Source organism: Cetorhinus maximus, chromosome 15 (genome assembly GCF_964194155.1).
Source record: "Cetorhinus maximus chromosome 15, sCetMax3.hap1.1, whole genome shotgun sequence".
In the NCBI taxonomy this organism is placed as follows: domain Eukaryota; kingdom Metazoa; phylum Chordata; class Chondrichthyes; order Lamniformes; family Cetorhinidae; genus Cetorhinus; species Cetorhinus maximus.
The window spans coordinates 36,384,486-36,403,164 of NC_135893.1; the positions used below are offsets into that span (position 1 = coordinate 36,384,486).

Below are 18,679 nucleotides of genomic sequence, written 5' to 3' on the forward strand. Positions count from 1 at the left end.
CCCCTCCTCAAAGGTATTTATTGCCAGGCTAATTAACTTTATTTTTAATAAATACTACAGACAGTATGAAATACAAGGCTTTTTAGGTTTCAACAACTCAGAAGCTTCCTCTGTATTTGTAACACACACTATGTAAACGTACAAAATATTAAAATGCAAACTAAGATTTTTATAATACAAGTGTACTAGAGTAGAGTACTACGTACTCCTTTGGGCCAAATGGTCTATTAAACCTACCAATAAAACTGACTGAGGAAGTGCTCTTGTGGTAACTTGCATAGGATTCGTGCGAGCTGACTTGGTTGCTACTGGATCATCTCTCCGAACTGTACACCATCTTATAGGAATCAGGCACACTTCTAGGTCTCCTATATCTGACGTCATGCATGCCAATAAAATCCAAGGAGCCGTGCAGATTACCACTGTTGTTATCCAGTAATAAGTTCTAGTTCTATTGAAATATGTTCCATATTCTTTGACTTAGTCACTTTCAATTGTTAGTGTGGAAATGACACAATCCAACTGACTGGAAAACAGCATCAAATACCTGCCTCGCCCACTACAGCCCAATTAGATTTTCTGTAACTCGAAAGACATTTTCAGGGCATTAGAACATACACTCAGATAAATGCATTTCTGTATCATGGCATGTCAACAAACAAGACCTGAAAAGGCAAAATGCAGTGTTTAAATACTATTCTATTCATGAAATTTGTCCGATCTGTGAACTAGCTCCATGATCAAGGTAATGGGACCAGTTCTTGGCTATAGAGGAATATTCTTGACAAATGAAACGAGTTGTTATTTGGAAAACTGTTCACAAAAACCCCCACTTTACTTAAAATAAAAGCATGTATTGTGCCTAAGACTATGATAAATATCCAATGATAGCAAAAGTTCCCCAGTGGCCAATGTTGGGGCCCTTGCTCTTTCTGATAAATATTAATGACATAGATCTTGGTGTACAGGGCACAATTTCAGTTTGCAGATGATACAAAACTTGGAAGCATTGCAAACTGTGAGGAGGATAGTGTAGAACTTCAAAAGGACAAAGACAAGTTGGTGGAATGGGCAGACAAAGTTCAGTGTAGAGAAACATGAAGTGATTAATTTTGGTAGAAGAACATGGCGACACGATATAAAGGATACAACTCTGAAGGAGGTGCAGGGGCACAGGAGGGTGTATATGTGCATAAGTCACTGAAGGCGGCAGTGAGGTTGAGAATGCGGTTAATAAAGCATACAGTAGCCTATGCTTTCTTAATCGGATCATGGAGTAGAAGAGCAAGGAGGTTACGATGAACTCATAAATCACAAGTCTCTCCAGTTCTGATGAAGAGTCATACAGACTCGAAACGTTAACTCTGTCTTCCTCTCCACAGATGCTGTCAGACCTGCTGAGTTTTTTCAGCAATTTTTGTTTTTGCTTCATAAATCACAAGTTTGGCCTCAGGTGAAGTGTTGCATCCAGTTCAGGCTGCCACACTTCAGGAGAGATGTGAAGGCACTGGAGAAAGTGCAGAAAAGATTCACACAAGAATGGTTCTAGGGATGAGGAGCTTTAGTTCCAAAGATAGACTGGAAGTTGGGACTGTTTTCCTTGAAGAAGAGAAGGCTGAGAGGAGATTTGACAGAGGTATTCAAAGTCATGAGGGGGCTGGGAGAGAGAAACTATTCCCACTTGTGAAAGGATCAAGAACAAAAGGGCACAGATTTAAATTAATTTAAGCAGCAAAGGCAACATGAGGAAAAACATTTTCAGTGGTTAGGAGCTGGAATGTGCTGCCCAAGAGTGTGGTGGAGGAAGGTTCAATCAAGGCAAAGGGGAATTAGATTGTTATCTGAAAAGGGAGAATGCAGGGTAATGGGGAGAAGGCAGGGAAATGGCACTAGGTGAATTGTTCAGAGAGCTGGTGCAGACATGATGGGCCAAATGGCCTCCTCCTTCACTGTAACAATTCTGTTACAGGCAAAAAGGCGAATCAACTCAATCTCACTTACTTTAGAGCACCACATGCACAAGCACACCCACCCCCACAGAATATAAAAACAGTTCCTTGGTACTACAGAATTTGAGTATTTCTGAAATAAAAGACATGCTTGAAAGTTTTTCATCCTGCACTCATCAGGACAGATTCACAAGAGTGCTAAACCTCAAAGGGAATAACAGTTTCCACTGCATGAGAAGAGGGTGCTGAGTGGTTGACAAGTGGACTCCAATTGATTGGTAGGTTTTGTCATGGAGAATGCATGAGGGAATGGCTGTTTCCCAAGCTTTTGTTTAGTTGAAAAAGGTGCAATGCGTGGACATGTTCTTTCTGTTTAGATAGGACAGGGCCTGGGGTGTGAATATATGTAGCTTCTAGCATGCGCAAGTGAGCCGCACTGTGAGCCTGACTGATAATCTTAAATTGGTTGTTAGTGTAATTCTTAGCACAATCAGGATTGTTTAGGAAGGGCTGGACTTGGACACTATATTCTGAGTTTTGCAAGCATGGGCTGGAGATATACGGTCAGTAATTTGCTTGTTGCAAATAGCCAAAGGGATGTGCTTTTTGATAAGATCAACCAGTCAGTTGGGACATACTGCCCACATACCTGGCATCACACAGGCACTGAACTCATGCCACATTACTCGTTGTGTGGTAGGCAGAACATCTTTTTGGCTTGATGGCAGAATCCTGTTAGCGGAGAACCCCACTCGTGTTGTTACTGCAGAACAGCAGCATGAAACGGCGAGCTTCACCTGTTGCTCAAATTTTTGAGGCACCTTATCTGAGGGAGACTGGGCACTTTTCAAGACCGAAAGTGGCAGCCTTAGGCCCATACATGAATTTGCACAATACACAGCTGGCAATGATCTGATCGAGATAGCCATTATCCTGCAGGATAGCTTTGATGCACTCTATTTTGGCATCAAGCTTGCACGGTGAGCAAATAGATCAAGCCCTATTTAAGAGGTTGCCAATTAGGCCAAATCTTACAGCACATGGAACTGTAGACAGTGGTAGAGAACCCATTTGCAAGTTTCTCAACTAGCAAGTTGAGGAAAGGGAACTCATTAGATTGCTCTATTTCAAAGGTGAATTTGAGCTTGAAATGGAGCCCATTAATGTGTGTATGGAAATTTTTACTTGCAGCTGCAGGTTCAAATATAGCATGCATATTATCCACATATCAGCAACATGCAAGGGGTAGGTGGTTAGGGGTCATTCCACTAAAAACACATTTCTTGTGGAAACCGATAGAAATGTTGGTGACAGCTTGGCCTAGAGGTGATATCATGGCAACATCATCTATTTGGGCATACATGGTGTCGTTAAAGCTGAACTAAGCTGCGTGAGTTGCTGAGTTCATAGATCAATGAATACAGATTCAGATAATGGCAGCATGTCTAGATCGCCATGATATAGTGACATTTGCACTATGGTTTCCTTGAGCAGTACATCAGTAAATAGGCTAGCAATGTCAAATGAGCACATGGACACAGCCTTGCTATTAATATGCTATCAGCATTCACTCCCCCACCACCAACACACAGTTGCAGCAGTGTGTACCATCTACAAGGTGCACTGCAGGAATTCACCAAGGCTCCTTAAACAGTGCCTTCCAAACTGACGACCACTACCATCTAGAAGGACAAGTGCAGCAGATAGATGGGGACACCACCACCTGGAAGTTTCCCTCTAAGTCACTCATCATCCTGACTTGGAAATATATCACCATTCCTTCACTGTCGCTGGGTCAAAATCCTAGAACTCCCTTCTTATCAGCACTTTGGGTCTACCTAAACCACATGGACTGCAACGGTCCAAGAAGGCAGCTCACCACCACCTTCTCAAGGGCAACTAGGGATGGGCAATAAATGCTGGCCTAGCCAGCGAAGCCCACATCCCGTGAATGAATTTTTAAAAAAATGCAAGTTCTGTATGATCTTCACAAAGGTGAAGGAATCCTTCGCCGTTTATGTGGAAAACTAGCTCAGGACTGGTTGTAGCAACTCACTCAACCATTTGGCCAATTCATGTTGTGCAGAACCAGTCAGTCAGAGATAAGATAGGACGTAGCTTAACATCTGCCGTAGGGAAATTGCCAAGGTGCCACATCAAAGGTTACTACGCAAAATAACAGCTTAAGGTGTAGGGGGTAACATGGATAAAGGATTAGTTAGCTAACAGAAAACAGAGAGCAGGCATAAATGGTTAATTTTCAGGTTGGCAAGTGGACGACCATAGCAATCAGGGCTGGGGTGCCAACTATTAACGACTTATATTAACGACTTATATTAACGACTTATATTAACGACTTATATTAACGACTTATATTAACGACTTATATTAACGACTTCTGACCTGGATGATGGGACCGAATGTATGGTTGCTAAATTTGCTGATGACACAAAGATGGGTAAAAAAAAAGTTGTCAAGAGGACATAAGGAGTTTGCAAAGGGACATAGATAGGTTAAGGGAGTGAGCAAAAATTTGGCAGGTGGAGTATAATGGGGGAAAGCATGAACTTGTCCACTTTGGCAGGAAGAATAGAAATGCAGCATATTATTTAAATGGAGAGAGATTGCAGAACTCTCCAGTGCAGAGGGATCTGGGTGTCTGGTACATGAATCAGGAATAATTAGTATGCAGGTACAGCAAGTGATTAGGAAGACAAATAGAATGTTGTTGTTTATTGCAAGGGGAATGAAATGTTAGAGTAGGGGTGTTTGTTAGTTATACAGAGTGTTGGTGAGACGACATCCAGAGAATTGTGTAGAGTTTTGATCCCCTTATTTAAGAAAAGATATAAATGCATTAGAAACAGTTCAGAAAAGTTTCACATGACATACCTGGGAAGGAGGAGGGGTCATCTTACGAGTAAAGGTTGGGCGGGCTGGGCCTGGATCCATCAGAGTTCAGAAGATTGGGAGGCGATCTTATTGAAACATACAAGTTCCTGAGGGGACTTGACAGGGAGAATGCTGAAAGAATGATTCCCCTTGTGGGGGAGACTAGGGGACACAGTTTAAAAATAAGGGGTCTGCTATTTAAGATGGAAATGAGAAGAAATGTTTTCTCTCAAAGGGTTGTGAATCTTTGGAACTTTTTCTTTCCCAGAGAGCAGTGGAGGCAGGGTCAGTGAATATTTTTAAGGTAGAGGTAGACAGATTCTTAACAAAGAGAGTCAAAGGTTATCAGGGGTGTGCAGAACATGGAGTTGAGGCCACAATCTTACTGAATGGAAGAGAAGGCCCGAGGGGTCAAATGGCCTCCTGCTGCTCCTAATTCGTATGTTCATAAGACGTATACATAAGTGCACTCCGAACCGTGAGGGCAAATTCTATCATATACACCACCAGGCAGCTCATTACTCTTACACAAGTCCAACTAGCATTTCTATAATTTGCTTTTAAGCAGGACTGTGCGGTCATACTTAGCAGCAGATCCAATGGATATGAATTTGGACTCTTCATTAAGAACAGCGTGCATTTTCTCGACATAATCACGCTTGTTAAGGGTAGCTATTCCAATCCCATTGTAGGGCTTACATATCTGGGTTGGTCTTGCGACCTCACAATGCTACCAGACACTCTCACTGCATGTGATAATCAGCCAAGTTGTTGGGTATCCAATAATATGCCTGTGTTGTGTCAGTCAGACTCGCAGTGTGGCTCACTTACACGTGCTAGAACCTACATATATAATCACACACAGGGTCCTGTCCTTTGCAAACAGAAAGAACAAGTCCACGCACAATATTTTTATTCAAATAAAAAAAAGCTTGGGGGCAGCCATTCCCTAGCTCAGTCCCCTTAGCAATGCCTTATCCAATTGAGTTGACCTGTCTAGTTTGAATTTAAGCAAAAGCTTGGCAGTTAACCTTTCCCTCATGCATTCTCAATGACAACGCCTCTACCAGGGTCCATTTGCCAACCCAATCAGCACCCTCTTCTCATGCAGTACAAACTGTTATTCCCTTTGCAATTTGGTACTCCTGTGAATCTGTCCTGACTATTTGATAGTTCCTTTGGGATCTAACTGTGTATTTTGGAACAAAAGTCTACTTTTTGTCTATGAATTATAGATCTCAATTACACAGATGTTCCATAATATTAACATCCTCCACAACTTGAAGTGAAATAGGTTGCACTCCAATAGCTCCAATTTAAAACCTACTTTACAGCTATTTTGTCTACATTCAAGAATCACTCTCTGGGTTTTTCATGAACATTGCAGCCATGAAACATTTGGGTTGGACATCACTGGGTTCAAGTCTTTAATCTTTCCCTATTCTTCCACTCTACCCTCCTCAAGAAGGAAAAATCTCTCTCTACTATTTGCTACTTATTACCTGTGAGAGGCCTGGTGAAGAGGCATGGCCTGGCGGCGTTGCAGGGAGGTTTGGATGACCCTTGTTTAGTTCATGTGTTGTGTAAGCAGCAGGTCCTGCCTGTCTGGGCACCTGTGGGACCTGATAGAGACACTAAATGTTAGGACAAACTGGTATTCTCAAAGCATATCAACATACATTATCTGATGGACAAGCAAATTGCATCTATCTGCAATTAAGATCACTGGGCCACGTGTACTGATGGCAGCGGAGCTAACAGCTGGTGCAGCTTCTCATAAACCTTAAGTGGCATTAAAATACTAAAAAAGTAGCTAAGACAATCTGAAGTTGACCTATCTACCATTTCAGAAAAGGGCAGTGTTTCTATAGCTTTGTGATATTTTGTTAAAGCATTAAACTAATGTAAAGGATGCATTTGGGTGAAAAAGAATCAATCCCAATTTTAATTGCAATTTAAAAAATTTAAATTGATCAAACCACAATTAAAATCCAGAAATGCAGCAAACATAAGCAGTGGCATTTAATCCCCTTCACCCTTAAATATGCTCTCAAACTGGAGGAGGAATTAATTAAAATAGTTAAATTATGGAACACGATATACTGATCAAGTAGTCTTTAAACTCAAATTTTCTATTTAGGTTTTTACTGGTAATAAGAGGTATATTCTTTCCCTTCAAGCCATCTTCCAAGCTCTCTGCTATGTAATACAGCATTTGATGAGGCTAAGGGGATACACTGGCGAGTACTTAGGAGCTGCCTTCTAGCATTCACAATTTTATGACTTGTACAGGCATTTACAAATCCATTACAAATGATGCTTTTCAAGACTAACATGATTCATTTTTATTCTTGGAGTACAGCATTAAGTGGCAGAATGCAGATTCAACATTGGTATAAATCTCATGGATCATCTGTCTAACCTCTTAGCCAGGGAATTTTGCAGGCTGAGGGAAACTTGAATAGGGGAAGAAGCTTAGAAACAAGCCAAGAAGAGTATAGTTAGCAATTGCAAGCGCTACCTCACAAACAAAATTAAGCATTTTTGGTACTGAGTCCCGCTCAGGATTAACTAGCAGCAAGCAAACAGTGTGTGAAGCTGACAATTTCTCTGTTAGAACTGAAGAAAGTGCTAAGAGTGCAACAAAATCAACCACAGATACTGAAACAATTAGGGCAGAATCTGGTCACCCACAGGTAAATATACTTGCAAAGTCATAGCTCATTCCTATTCAGCAGGTTCGCATAATGAGAAACAAAAATGAAAATCTAATGCATTCTTTATTTAGTTAAGATATATCTGCAAAATGGATACTGTATTAGTTTATATGGTGCCATATTATTGATTGAGACAATTATTTAAGGTCAATCCACTCCTTAACATCCTGTATCTCTAAGGTGTAAAAATCATGGCATTGTCTGTAAGCTTGTGTCATCTTACTGACTGAAAGCTCTGCACCAACTGCAAATGGTGGTTCTAGGGTGTGGGGGGGGTTTGGTGGGGGATGGGGGGGGTTTGGTGGGGGATGGGGGCACTGCTAGTCCAACTATTGATCAATTGAATCTTTCAAAAAGCATTGAGTACCTGATGAGGAAACACACAGCACCTATATCAGTATCTGAAAGAACCAGAGTACCAGTTATACTACTTGAACCTGTTGACATGCCAGCTCATTCAACAATGTGGGGAGGTATTAGCAGTGAGAAGAATAGACATGACAGGCAACAGAATAACTGAGAAGTTATACCCATCAGAAAAGACTGAACTGACTGGGGCTCTGCTCACTTGAAAAGAAGGAGTGATTGATGACCTGATAGAGATTTTAAAGATCATGAAAGGGTTTAATGGTGTCAACATAAAGCAGAGATGTTTGTGAGCAACAGCAAAACTAGTCCATAAATGTAAGATAGTCACTCATAAATCCAAATAGGAAATTCAGGAAAATCATCAATACCAGAGTGTGGTTGGAATGTGAAAATTGTTATTATAGGGAGACAAACAGCATAGATACATTTACAGGGTCGCTAGATAAACACAAGGGAGAAGGAACTAAAGGTTTGGCTGATGGGGTGAGATGGAGTGGGAAAAGGCTCACATGATTGTGTTTATGCTCCATGGACCATCTGGGCCCGAACAGCCTGTTTCTGTGCTGTATATTCCATGTAAATATATTATTAGGTCACTCACCAACTTAAGGAGAAATCAAGACCAAACATACTGTTGAAGAATAATGTTTCAGAGATCACTGCATTAGTTGATTTGATAGAAAGGATCTACTGACAAGCATGATATTGGAGACAAACATTGCTGCTACCATCAGTACCCAATTTAAGGTAGACTTGTGCGATGTCCAAAAGCTAATGTCAATTTGAGGTGGAATCTGCAGCCACTATAATTGAAGGTACACATCTATCACTAACAAGTACTCTGATCACAGGATTCATAGTCCTTCTATGTCAGCTCATTGAAAGAAATGTTCTGTTCATTCCTTTATTGATGCTTGAAGGTAGATACTTTTAACCTTAGTAACTGATAGCCACTGCCTGAAAAAAAAACAAATGCTGGCATAGTTATCTACTCAGCAAGTTTATTTTCCTGCTTAGGGAATTTGACAGATTTCTAAATTTAGAAATAATATTGAATGATCCAGCTCTCTAACAGGAGGTCAACATAACCAATAATAAGTTTATGACAAAACAGAACATTTCTGAAAACATCAATATCATTAGAATGCTGCTCAAGCCTGCAGAATTGGACATGTTCTTGAAGAGTAACTGCACTCAGACCATAAGCAATTAAAAACCTTTAACGTTTTAAATGAACTGAACATCAATGAACAGTGATACTTAATAGCAACAAAAACAAAGGGTTCAGAGTGACTGAGTTAGCTTGTTTGGTTGCAGTGAAATAAGGAGAAGTGGGCTTTCCAGTTAGAAATCTTGAGCTCAGAACCTAAAGGAATCAAGGAACAAGGCAATCAGGAAAAGGGAAAAGGCAAAGTGCATAATCAAAGAGAATGTCAAATTTGAGGAAAAGACAACAGTTTCTGCAGCACAAAATCAAGAACAAACATGATCATGCTCTTGAACCAGCAGAGAAACGCCACTGACAAAGGAGTCTAGTAGGTGAGGTTCATGCCTGCCCGTAAAATGTTGAATAAAACTAATACTTCAGTATTTGAGCTGCTAGCTTATCACCATAAGGTGGACAGAGATATATTGGTGGATTATCTTGTAACATCACTTGAGGGTAAAGCATTTGTGGCGTTTTCAAATGTTGATCCTGGGAACAGTATGAACTATGTTGCTGTAAAACATGCTATTCACAAAAGTTTAATTAAGGAAATCGTTGCTTAGTTCATAAACAGAACTGTTTATTGAACTAGATATTTGAAACTCCAGAAGAGGAAACGGGTGATAAGGGTTTTTGTCATCTAAAGTCAAGGGATAGATTTATCAAGGTTCCAGACAATTTAATATGGTAACATGGTTAGGAGTGTAAAACTCTCAAACAGCTAGATGCACACATGGGTTATTTATTTAACAACCTGGTAAACTGTTGCACAAGTGGAAGGCGGGATGACCCAATGTCACCCCAGGATACTCCCTCTGTGAACAAGTTAATTAGTACACGAGAACACAGGAATTAGGAGGAGTAGGCCATTCAGCCCCTCAGGTCTACTGCGCCATTCGGTAAGATCATGCCTGATCTGATTGTGGCCTCAACTCCACTTCCGTCTGCCCCCCAATAACCCTCGACTCCCTTGTTGGTCAAAAATCTGTCTAACTTAGCCTTGTGTTATGATCCCGGCTAATGTTACTACTGGACAAGCCTGATCCCAGGGTGGAACCCAGCTTAATAGATCCTAACTTTTATTTTTTGTTTAAACGCGTGGAGAGTGGCTACCGAACAGAGCCACAAAAGTCAGCTGATGAACTTTTAACAAAAGAATTAAACATCAAACAAGAAAAAATGAATATATTACAATACTACTTCACCCACAACTACATCTTTACAAATACATACAAATTTGTAAGGATAACAAGTTACAAAAAGCTATCTTATGCTCTCATGTTCACAGTCCTTGACAACCAATAGGCGGTCTGTGGTCAGACACACCACACTCTGAAACCAAGTGACAGATGCCACCACAAACAGATGCTATGGGTCCCTCATCAACTCCCCCAAGATGCTTGTCACACCATGAGCAAACCAGTCTCACTGTACTCAGTCTTTCACATGAGGTTTCCAATTTCCACTCTTGAAGAACTCGTTTTGGAATCTTCTCCCAAATGATGCTTTCTCTCAGGCACCTTCCACAAGGGTCCACTTCCAGGGTTTCGAACACACCTTCCAATGTTCCCCTCCTCTGGATTGCCTTCAAGCGCATTCAAGCTTTCTAGCATACATTCTCTCACTGACTTAGCCATGCCAACAGAACACCGCTGCTTTACATGTCCATAGTAAAGAGCTACAGATCTTCAACTGTCCCCTTGGACATTCCGGCTTCTCGCATGCTTATATTGCTTTAAATCTGCGTACTACAGCTTTCTTCTCTTAAAGGTTGAAGCCTTCACCTCTGCTCCTTACTTTCACTTCCACAGATTCCTGTCCTTGTCCTTTGACTAGACTATCCTCTTTGGACCTTTCTTGTTCCACTCCCCTGGGTTTGTGGACATTCTTCTTCAGCTTCTGGAACCTGCTACTGCAGTTTCCTCTCCTGTCCAGCCTCTCTGGAATCCTGGCTTCAACAAAGCTTTGGTTTGGGACTTGTAATCTGTCCCTCCTATGCACAACTGCTTTCAGCTGAACAGAAACTGCTTTTTTCTCATTTTCTCTGTCTGTGAGTGTATATGTGCGTATATGGAGGGCCATCCTCTCTGGACCCTTGTTGCTAGGCAACAGCAGTTTTTTTTTAACCTTGTTTTTTAACTTTCCTAAACCACTACCGCAACCCTCCTCTTCAAGGATCATAAAACTAATTAGAAATGCAGGTATACAAACAGAGCTTTAGACCTGCTGCCTCCACTCAAAAATGGAACTAGATCCCAGGTTTCATCTTTTAACCCACAAATAGATAACCATGTTGAAATGTCTGTAATCTTCATTGACTGTATTAAAGCACCTCATGATTTATGTGGAAAACTTGAATATGATTGCACTTTGTGATAGCCATTTTGAAATGTACTGTAATGTTCTTTCAGATATTTTACGAATAAAGCATATTTTTCCAAAAAAAATCCACAAATAGAAAAAATATACATTAAACTGAAAGCTATAGATTGTTCTTAACACACACAAATACAAATAAAACTTATTTAAACTCTCTCTAGTGCCTAACATTGAATATATTCAATGACCCAGCCTCCATGCTCTGGGCAAGAGAATTCCACAGGCTACTGACTCTCAGAAAAAAATTCTCATCATTGTCTTAAATGGGAGCCCCCTAACTTTTAAATTAGTGTCCCCCTAGTTCTAGACTTTCCTACAAGAGGGAACATTCTCACAGAATCCAGCTTATCAAGTCCCCTCAGGATCTTATGTTTCAATAAGATCACCTCTCAATCTTCTGAACTCGAATGGGTATAAGTCCTATCTGCTTAATCTTTCCTCATAAGCTAACTCCTTCATCCCAGGAGTCAGTCAAGTAAACTTTCTCTGAACTGCTTCAAACGCAATTATATCCTTTAAGTAATGAGACCACAACTGTAAACAGTACTCCAGATGTGGTCTAAGGCCCTGTATGGCTGTAGCAACTTCCCTACTTTTATACTCCATTCCTCTCTCAATAAATGCCAACATTCCATTTGCCTTCCTAACCACTTGCAGTCTACACAAAGCAAGTCTGGACTGGTGTACCAACAAGGAAATTAAAATGTTTTAAAGGTAAAAAAGTTGGTCTTAAGAAGTCCTGAAACCTGTGCTCAGAGACCACAAGCTCATATGATCTTAGTTGTGAATTGACCATAGCTGTCTCATTATCTACACATCTATGGTGAATGGAATGCAAACTCATTATGCCCCCCCTCCCCCCACCCCAATGTTTCTTTACAATTGGCTCCTCGTATCTGGGAAGTCATGGGAAGAAAGATGGAGGTTTCATCACATCAGCTACAAACACAGTAGGAAGCTATGATAATTTACACATCAAATGATTTCAGTGTCTTGACTGTCCAAGAGCCTGGAAAGCACAAGCCAAGAAGGTGGTGCACCTAACCAATCATAGCTCAGGGTATTGGGAAAGACAGAAAGGAAACCAGTACGTCACTGTACACAGAAAAGAAGAGGCACTTTATCCAGGAAACACATTCTCAATCATACAGGGCACCTAGTATTGCCAGAAAACAGTTCTGCACCTCATTCAGAACAAGGTAGCCTTACTTGTCTTAGCGATTCAAAGTGAAGATACAGGAGGGCATGTGATAGCCTGGGTTTAGAACAAAGCAAACTTACTCCTGTGTTAAGTTTGTTTCAAGCTAGCTGGCAGGTGAATAAGTGGAGATGCTCTATGGTATAATCCATGAGCAACACTTAGCTTTGTCATGATTCAAAGCTGGCCACATGAGGCAGTTCTGTGTTCAAGACCACAAAGGCAATTCAAACTCAATCATGCTTTACAGGTAAACTACACTGCACACGCATGCAGCTACTACTTGAATTAAGTTGTCGGGGTGCTAGCACGAATGGCACATTACATAGGTTCCCACAAAGTCCATGAAATCCCATAGTTTAGAAGCACCAGCAGCCATAGTGAGCTGCTTGTGTGTGTGTACAGTCTGCATTTGCGAGCCATTGAGAATCATTTATGAGGAGCTTTTTTTTAAAAAAAACTGGTGGGGAGGATAGAGGGAATGGAATAAGAGGGTAGCATTTGGTCTTTATTAAAAATCCAGGTGTGAGTGTGAAACTTAATATTTTGCAATGCTGAATTCTGCATTTTCTTCTCAACAATAAGCTAGCAGCCTGGATCGAGGCAAGCATACAATAATAACTTGAAATTATATTGTTGGCGATGGGGGGTGGGGGGAAGCTTCATAGCTGGACCAAAGACATGCTATCATCAATGCTGCGTAACTTCTGCGAGGCACCCTCTGGTCTTTCCATCGTTTTAACTAGATGTTGTTTGTCAATTAGTTGAAATTGACAGAGCATTTCAAGCTAGAAAAGATAGTTTTCACTTAATATTGACAGTTTGGCCATTCTGTGTTAGACAGTGAGAGGTATGTTGTTTGAACCGGCCTGGAGCCCTTGGTGATTGACAGCTCAACAGACCAAACCCCCAATCTTAGGCTGGAGGTCTCTTTCACGCCAAAGCACAGATGAAATGCAATAAAAAGCTGTCAAGTTGTTTTTATAAGCCAAGACCAGATAGCTTGAGGGACCAAGTACAAGATGACAAACCCACATCCTGCTGCATCATTATCATTTTCATAAACCATAAACTACAGTCTTGCTGTGAAAGCTATATATAATTCATTCATGCAATTTATTCAAAATAAACCATGCTGGTTTGATGTTGTGCAAGTCCCAATAGATTTCAGGCCACCTTCAGTGGCATATACAGCATTTCAATGCTGATATCTGGAGCAAGGATCATCTACTACAATAATCAGGTCCCTCCATTGTTTAACTAGATACATTAGCAGTAGTTACTGGGGACAACTGTGACCAATGTCATTGAACTCAAGACAATGTCTAGCACAAACATGTGACAATAGTTACAAGAGAGATACAGTATGAATACAAATAGTTACGGCTAAATCTATAAAAATATCGGTTAGGCCACAGACTCGTGTCCAGTTTTAGGGACCTCACTTTGGGAAAAATATTATAGCCATGGAAAAGATACTGAAGAGTTTTACTAAGATAATACCAGGGATGAGAGGCTAGAATTGAAAGAAGCTAGAGAAATAATGGCTCTTAGATTACCCGAGAAACAATGAAGCAGGTGCAATTGGGTTTAAACCGCCAGAACTATACTTTCTGTGCACAGTAAAGATGACTTACATGTTATGATGACTCCAAAACTTTTTGTAATGATACAATTTCATAACAGCTTCTCAATGGAAATTTTCAGTCTACAGAGTATTTTCTGGTACACGTTACATAGTCTTAGATCAAGTGTTTCTAAAAACCTCAGTTATTTTCACAAACTAGGAGCATGCTAAGAAAGAAATTAGTTATTGTACAAATGGGTCTTTACAGTTTCATGATTTCCACCTATAGCGCGAGCTGGTGGCCAGTTTTGAAGGAATTTAAGGCTATTCGTTAAACTTGTCCTCAAATAATCAGTTTGGAAAGCATATGAATGTCTCACCTTAATCACAAAAACCAGGAATCCCTATATCACATCCACATAAGACACTCTTGAAATATCCAAGCAAAGCATTTAAGTTAACTGTATGTTAAAAATGATTTGAAATAGTTCAGTATGTACAGATTAAGCGCTTAATCAATCAGGCGCACAATTGTCTCCAGAGAGAATAGCTTGTTTAGGTTTTGAACACATCTACCCTCCTTTTAGTAGTTAATGTGCCCAAAAGCAGATGTCAGTAGCTGAGCCTAGTGCCTAGGATTGTGCATTCCAGTAAAATAGATCTAGAATTTTATCATTTCTATCTTTTCTCAGTTCTCATGAAGGACCATCACGATCTGATATGTTAACTCTGTTTCTCACCAGAGGCTGTCTGACCTGCAGAGCATTTCTGGCATTTTTGTTTTTTATTGCAGAATTTTATCAAACAGATTGCAAGAATCTGTCCTTATTTTATTCATTCATGGGATGTGGGCATCGCTAGCTAGGTCAACATTTTAAACCCATCCCTAATTGCCCTCGAGAAGCTGCTAGTGAGTTGTTTTTTTGAACTGCTGCAGTCTATGTGGTGTAGGTTCATCCAGAGTGCTGTTAAGGAGGGAGTTCCAAGGTCTTGACCCAGAGACAGTGAAGGAACCGCGATATATTTCCAAGTCAGGATGGCGAGTGACTTGGAGAGGAACTTGGGTGATGTTCCCACGTATCTGCTCCCATTTCCTTCTAGATGGTAGTGGTCGTGGGTTTGGAAGGTGCTGTCTAAGCAGCCTTGGTGGTTTCCTCCAGTGCATCTTGTAGATGGTTCACACTATTGCCACCGTGCGTTGGTGGTGGAGGGAGTGAATGTTTGTGGATTGGGTGCCAATCAACCACGCTGCTTTGTTCTGGATGGTGTTGTGCTTAGTGTTTTTGGATCTGCACTCATCCAGGCAAGTGGAGAGTATTTCATTACACTCCTGACTTGTGCCTTGAAGTTGGTGGACAGGCTTTGGGGAGTCAGGAGCTGAGTTACTCACCACAGGATTCCTAGCCTCTGGCCTGCTCTTGTAGCCACAGTATTTGTATGGCTAGTCCAGTTCAGTTTCTGGTCAATGGTAAACCCCCTAGGATGTTAATAGTGGGGGAATCAGCAATGGTAATGCCACTAAATGTCAAGAGGCAATGGTTAAATTCTCTCTTGTTGGAGATGGTCAGTGCCTGGCACTTGTGTGACACAAATTTTACTTGCCACTTGTCAGCCCAAGCCTGGATATTGTCCAAGTCTTGCTGCATTTGGACATGAGCTGCTTCAGTATCTGAGTCACGAATGGTGCTGAACATTGTGCAATCATCAGCGAATGATCCCCACTTCTGATCTTAAGGTAGAAGGGAGGTCATTGATGAAGCAGCGGAAGATGGTTTGGCCTTGGACACTACCCTGAGGAACTCCTGCAATTATGTCCTGGAACTGAGATGATTAAATCTCCGACATCCACAACTATCTTCCTTTGTGCTATGCATGGCTCCAACCAGTGGAGAGCTTTCCCTCAGATTCCCATTTACTCCAGTTTTGCTAGGGCTGCATAGTGCCACACTTGGTCAAATGCTGATGCCTTCATGTCAAGGACAGTCAATCTCACCTCACCTCGTGAGTTCAGCTCTTTTGTCCATGTTTGAACCAAGGCTGTAATGAGGTCAGAAGTACCTACACCATATGGAGTGCAGCAGTTCAAGAAGGCAGCTCAACACCACCTTCTCAAGGGCAACTAGGGGTGGGTAATAAATGCTGGCCCAGCTAGTGAAGCTCACATCCCATGAATGAATGAAAAAAAGAGTGGCCCTGGTGGAATCTAAACTGAGCACCAGTGAGCAGGTTATTGCTAAGCAAGTGTCACTTGATAGCACTGTTGATGGCCCCTTCCATCTCTTTACTGACGATCGAGAGTAGAGTGATGGGTCGGTAATTGGCCGGGTTGGATTTGATTTGGCTTTGTGTACACAGGGCATACCTGGGCAATCTGCCACATTGCCAGGTAAATGCCAGTGTTGTAGCTGTGCTGGAACAGCTTGGCCTGGGGCGCAGCAAATTCTGAAGCACAGGTCTTCAGTGCTATTGCCAGAATATTGTCAGGGCCCATAGCCTTTGCAGTATCCAGTGCCTTCAGCTGTTTCCTAATATCACATGGAGTGAATCGAATTGGTTGAAGGCTGGCATCTGTGATGCTGGGGACCTCCAGAGGTGGCCGAGATGGATCATCCACTCGGCATTTCTGGCTGTAGATTGTTGCAAATACTTCAGCCTTATCTTTTGAACTGATGTGCTGGGGTCTCCCATCATTGAGGATGGGAATTTTTGTGGAGCCTCCTCCATTAAGTTGTTTCAATTGTCCACCAGCGATCACGACTGGATGTGACAGGACTGCAGAGCTTTTGATCTGATCCGTTGGTTGTGGAATCACTTAGCTCTGTCTATCACTTGCTGCTTATGCTGTTTGATACACAAGTAGTCCTGTGTTGTAGCTTCACAAGGTTGACACGTCATTTTTAGTATGCCTGGTATTGCTCCTGGCATGCCCTTCTGCACTCTTCATTGAACCAGGGCTGATCCCCTGGCTTGATGGTAATGGTAGAGTGGGGGATATGCCAGGCCATGACATTACAGGTTGTGGCTGAATACAATTCTGAGAATATAAACTCAGACAGGTGGTTACTTCTTTGCAGTTATTTTGATATTGAAAAAATATTTTTCTGCTTCAACCTGTTCTAAAGCTAGAAAATATATTAGATTCAACTCAAAACTCAGACACAAATGCAGTCGAGAACATCACAACATAACACTTGAAGAGCTCAAAATAATTCTGTCCCAGAGCCATATTTTGCTGAACCTCTTTGGCCCAAGCAGCAATTTGTTAATATGGAAAAACTTTTACGAAACACTTCTAATCTTTATGCAAATTCATTTGAATGAGGCTATTCTAATTACACAAGTCAGACTGCAAATTGATACAAAGGCAGAGAAAACTTTTAACAACTCATGGGATCATAGAATCATAGAATGGCTATAACACAGGTGGATCCAAGCCAGATGAAGTGCAAAACAACACGGATCTTTTCCTCACTATTAAGTTTATTCACAGAATGTGGCGTTACAGATCCGTCTCTGAATTACTAACCCAGTATTCCAACTGACACTCTATTTGTTCTCAGTCCTTAATCAAACAATGCCCATCACCCGTGTATCTTTAACAACATAATCAACCAACCATTAACAATTCAGCCAGTCATGCCCATGCCAGCTTTCTGTAAGAGCAACTCAACAGTCCCATGCGCCTGGCTTTTCCCCATAGCTCTACAAATTCTCTACCTTCAGATTATCCAGATCCCTTTTGAATGCCATGATTGAATCTGCCACCAACTCAGCCCAACCATCTTCAGCTGCTTCATCAATGACCTTCCTTCCATCCTAAGGTCAGAGGTGGGTATGTTCGCTGATGATTGCACATTGTTCAGCACCATTCATGACTCCTCAGATACTGAAGTGGTCCATGTCCAAATGCAGCAAGACCTGGACAATATCCAGGCTTGGGCTGACAAGTGGCAAGTAACATTCGTACCACACAAGTGTCAGGCAATGACCATCTCCAACAAGAGAGAATCCAACCATCACCCCTTGACATTCAATGGCATTACCATCACTGAATCCCCCACTATCAACATCCTGGGGGTTACCATTGACCAGAAACTGAACTGGACTAGCCATATAAATACTGTGGCTACTAGAGCAGGTCAGAGGCTAGGAATCGTGTGACAAGTAACTCAGCTCCTGACTCCCCAAAGCCTGTCCACCATCAACAAGGCACAAGTCAGAAGTGTGCTGGAATGCTGCCCACTTGCCTGGATGAGTGCAGCTCCCACAACACTCAAGAAGCTTGACACCGCCCAGGACAAAGCGGCTTGCTTCATTGGCACCACATCCACTCCCTCCACCACCGACGTACAGTGGGAGCAGTGTGTGCCATCTACAAGATGCACTGCAGGAATTCACCAA

At 41.6% G+C, this 18,679-nt stretch overlaps 1 protein-coding gene across 18 annotated transcripts in view; it reads right to left on the reverse strand.

Annotated features, from left to right (window-relative positions):
- LOC144690603 (eukaryotic translation initiation factor 4 gamma 3-like) overlaps positions 1-18,679 on the reverse strand; it is a 347,183-nt gene that overhangs the window by 254,294 nt on the left and 74,210 nt on the right. For 12 of the 18 annotated variants that reach the window (XM_078558271.1, XM_078558253.1, XM_078558252.1 and 9 more), the window contains one exon: positions 6,344-6,463. The exons of the other annotated variants lie outside the window; for them this stretch is intronic. Coding sequence is in view for 10 of the 12 variants with exons in the window: in XM_078558253.1 (XP_078414379.1) it covers positions 6,344-6,463 (120 nt within the window). In the remaining 2 variants the exon portion in view is untranslated. The remainder of the gene's footprint in view (positions 1-6,343; positions 6,464-18,679) is intronic. 18 annotated transcript variants of the gene reach the window in all.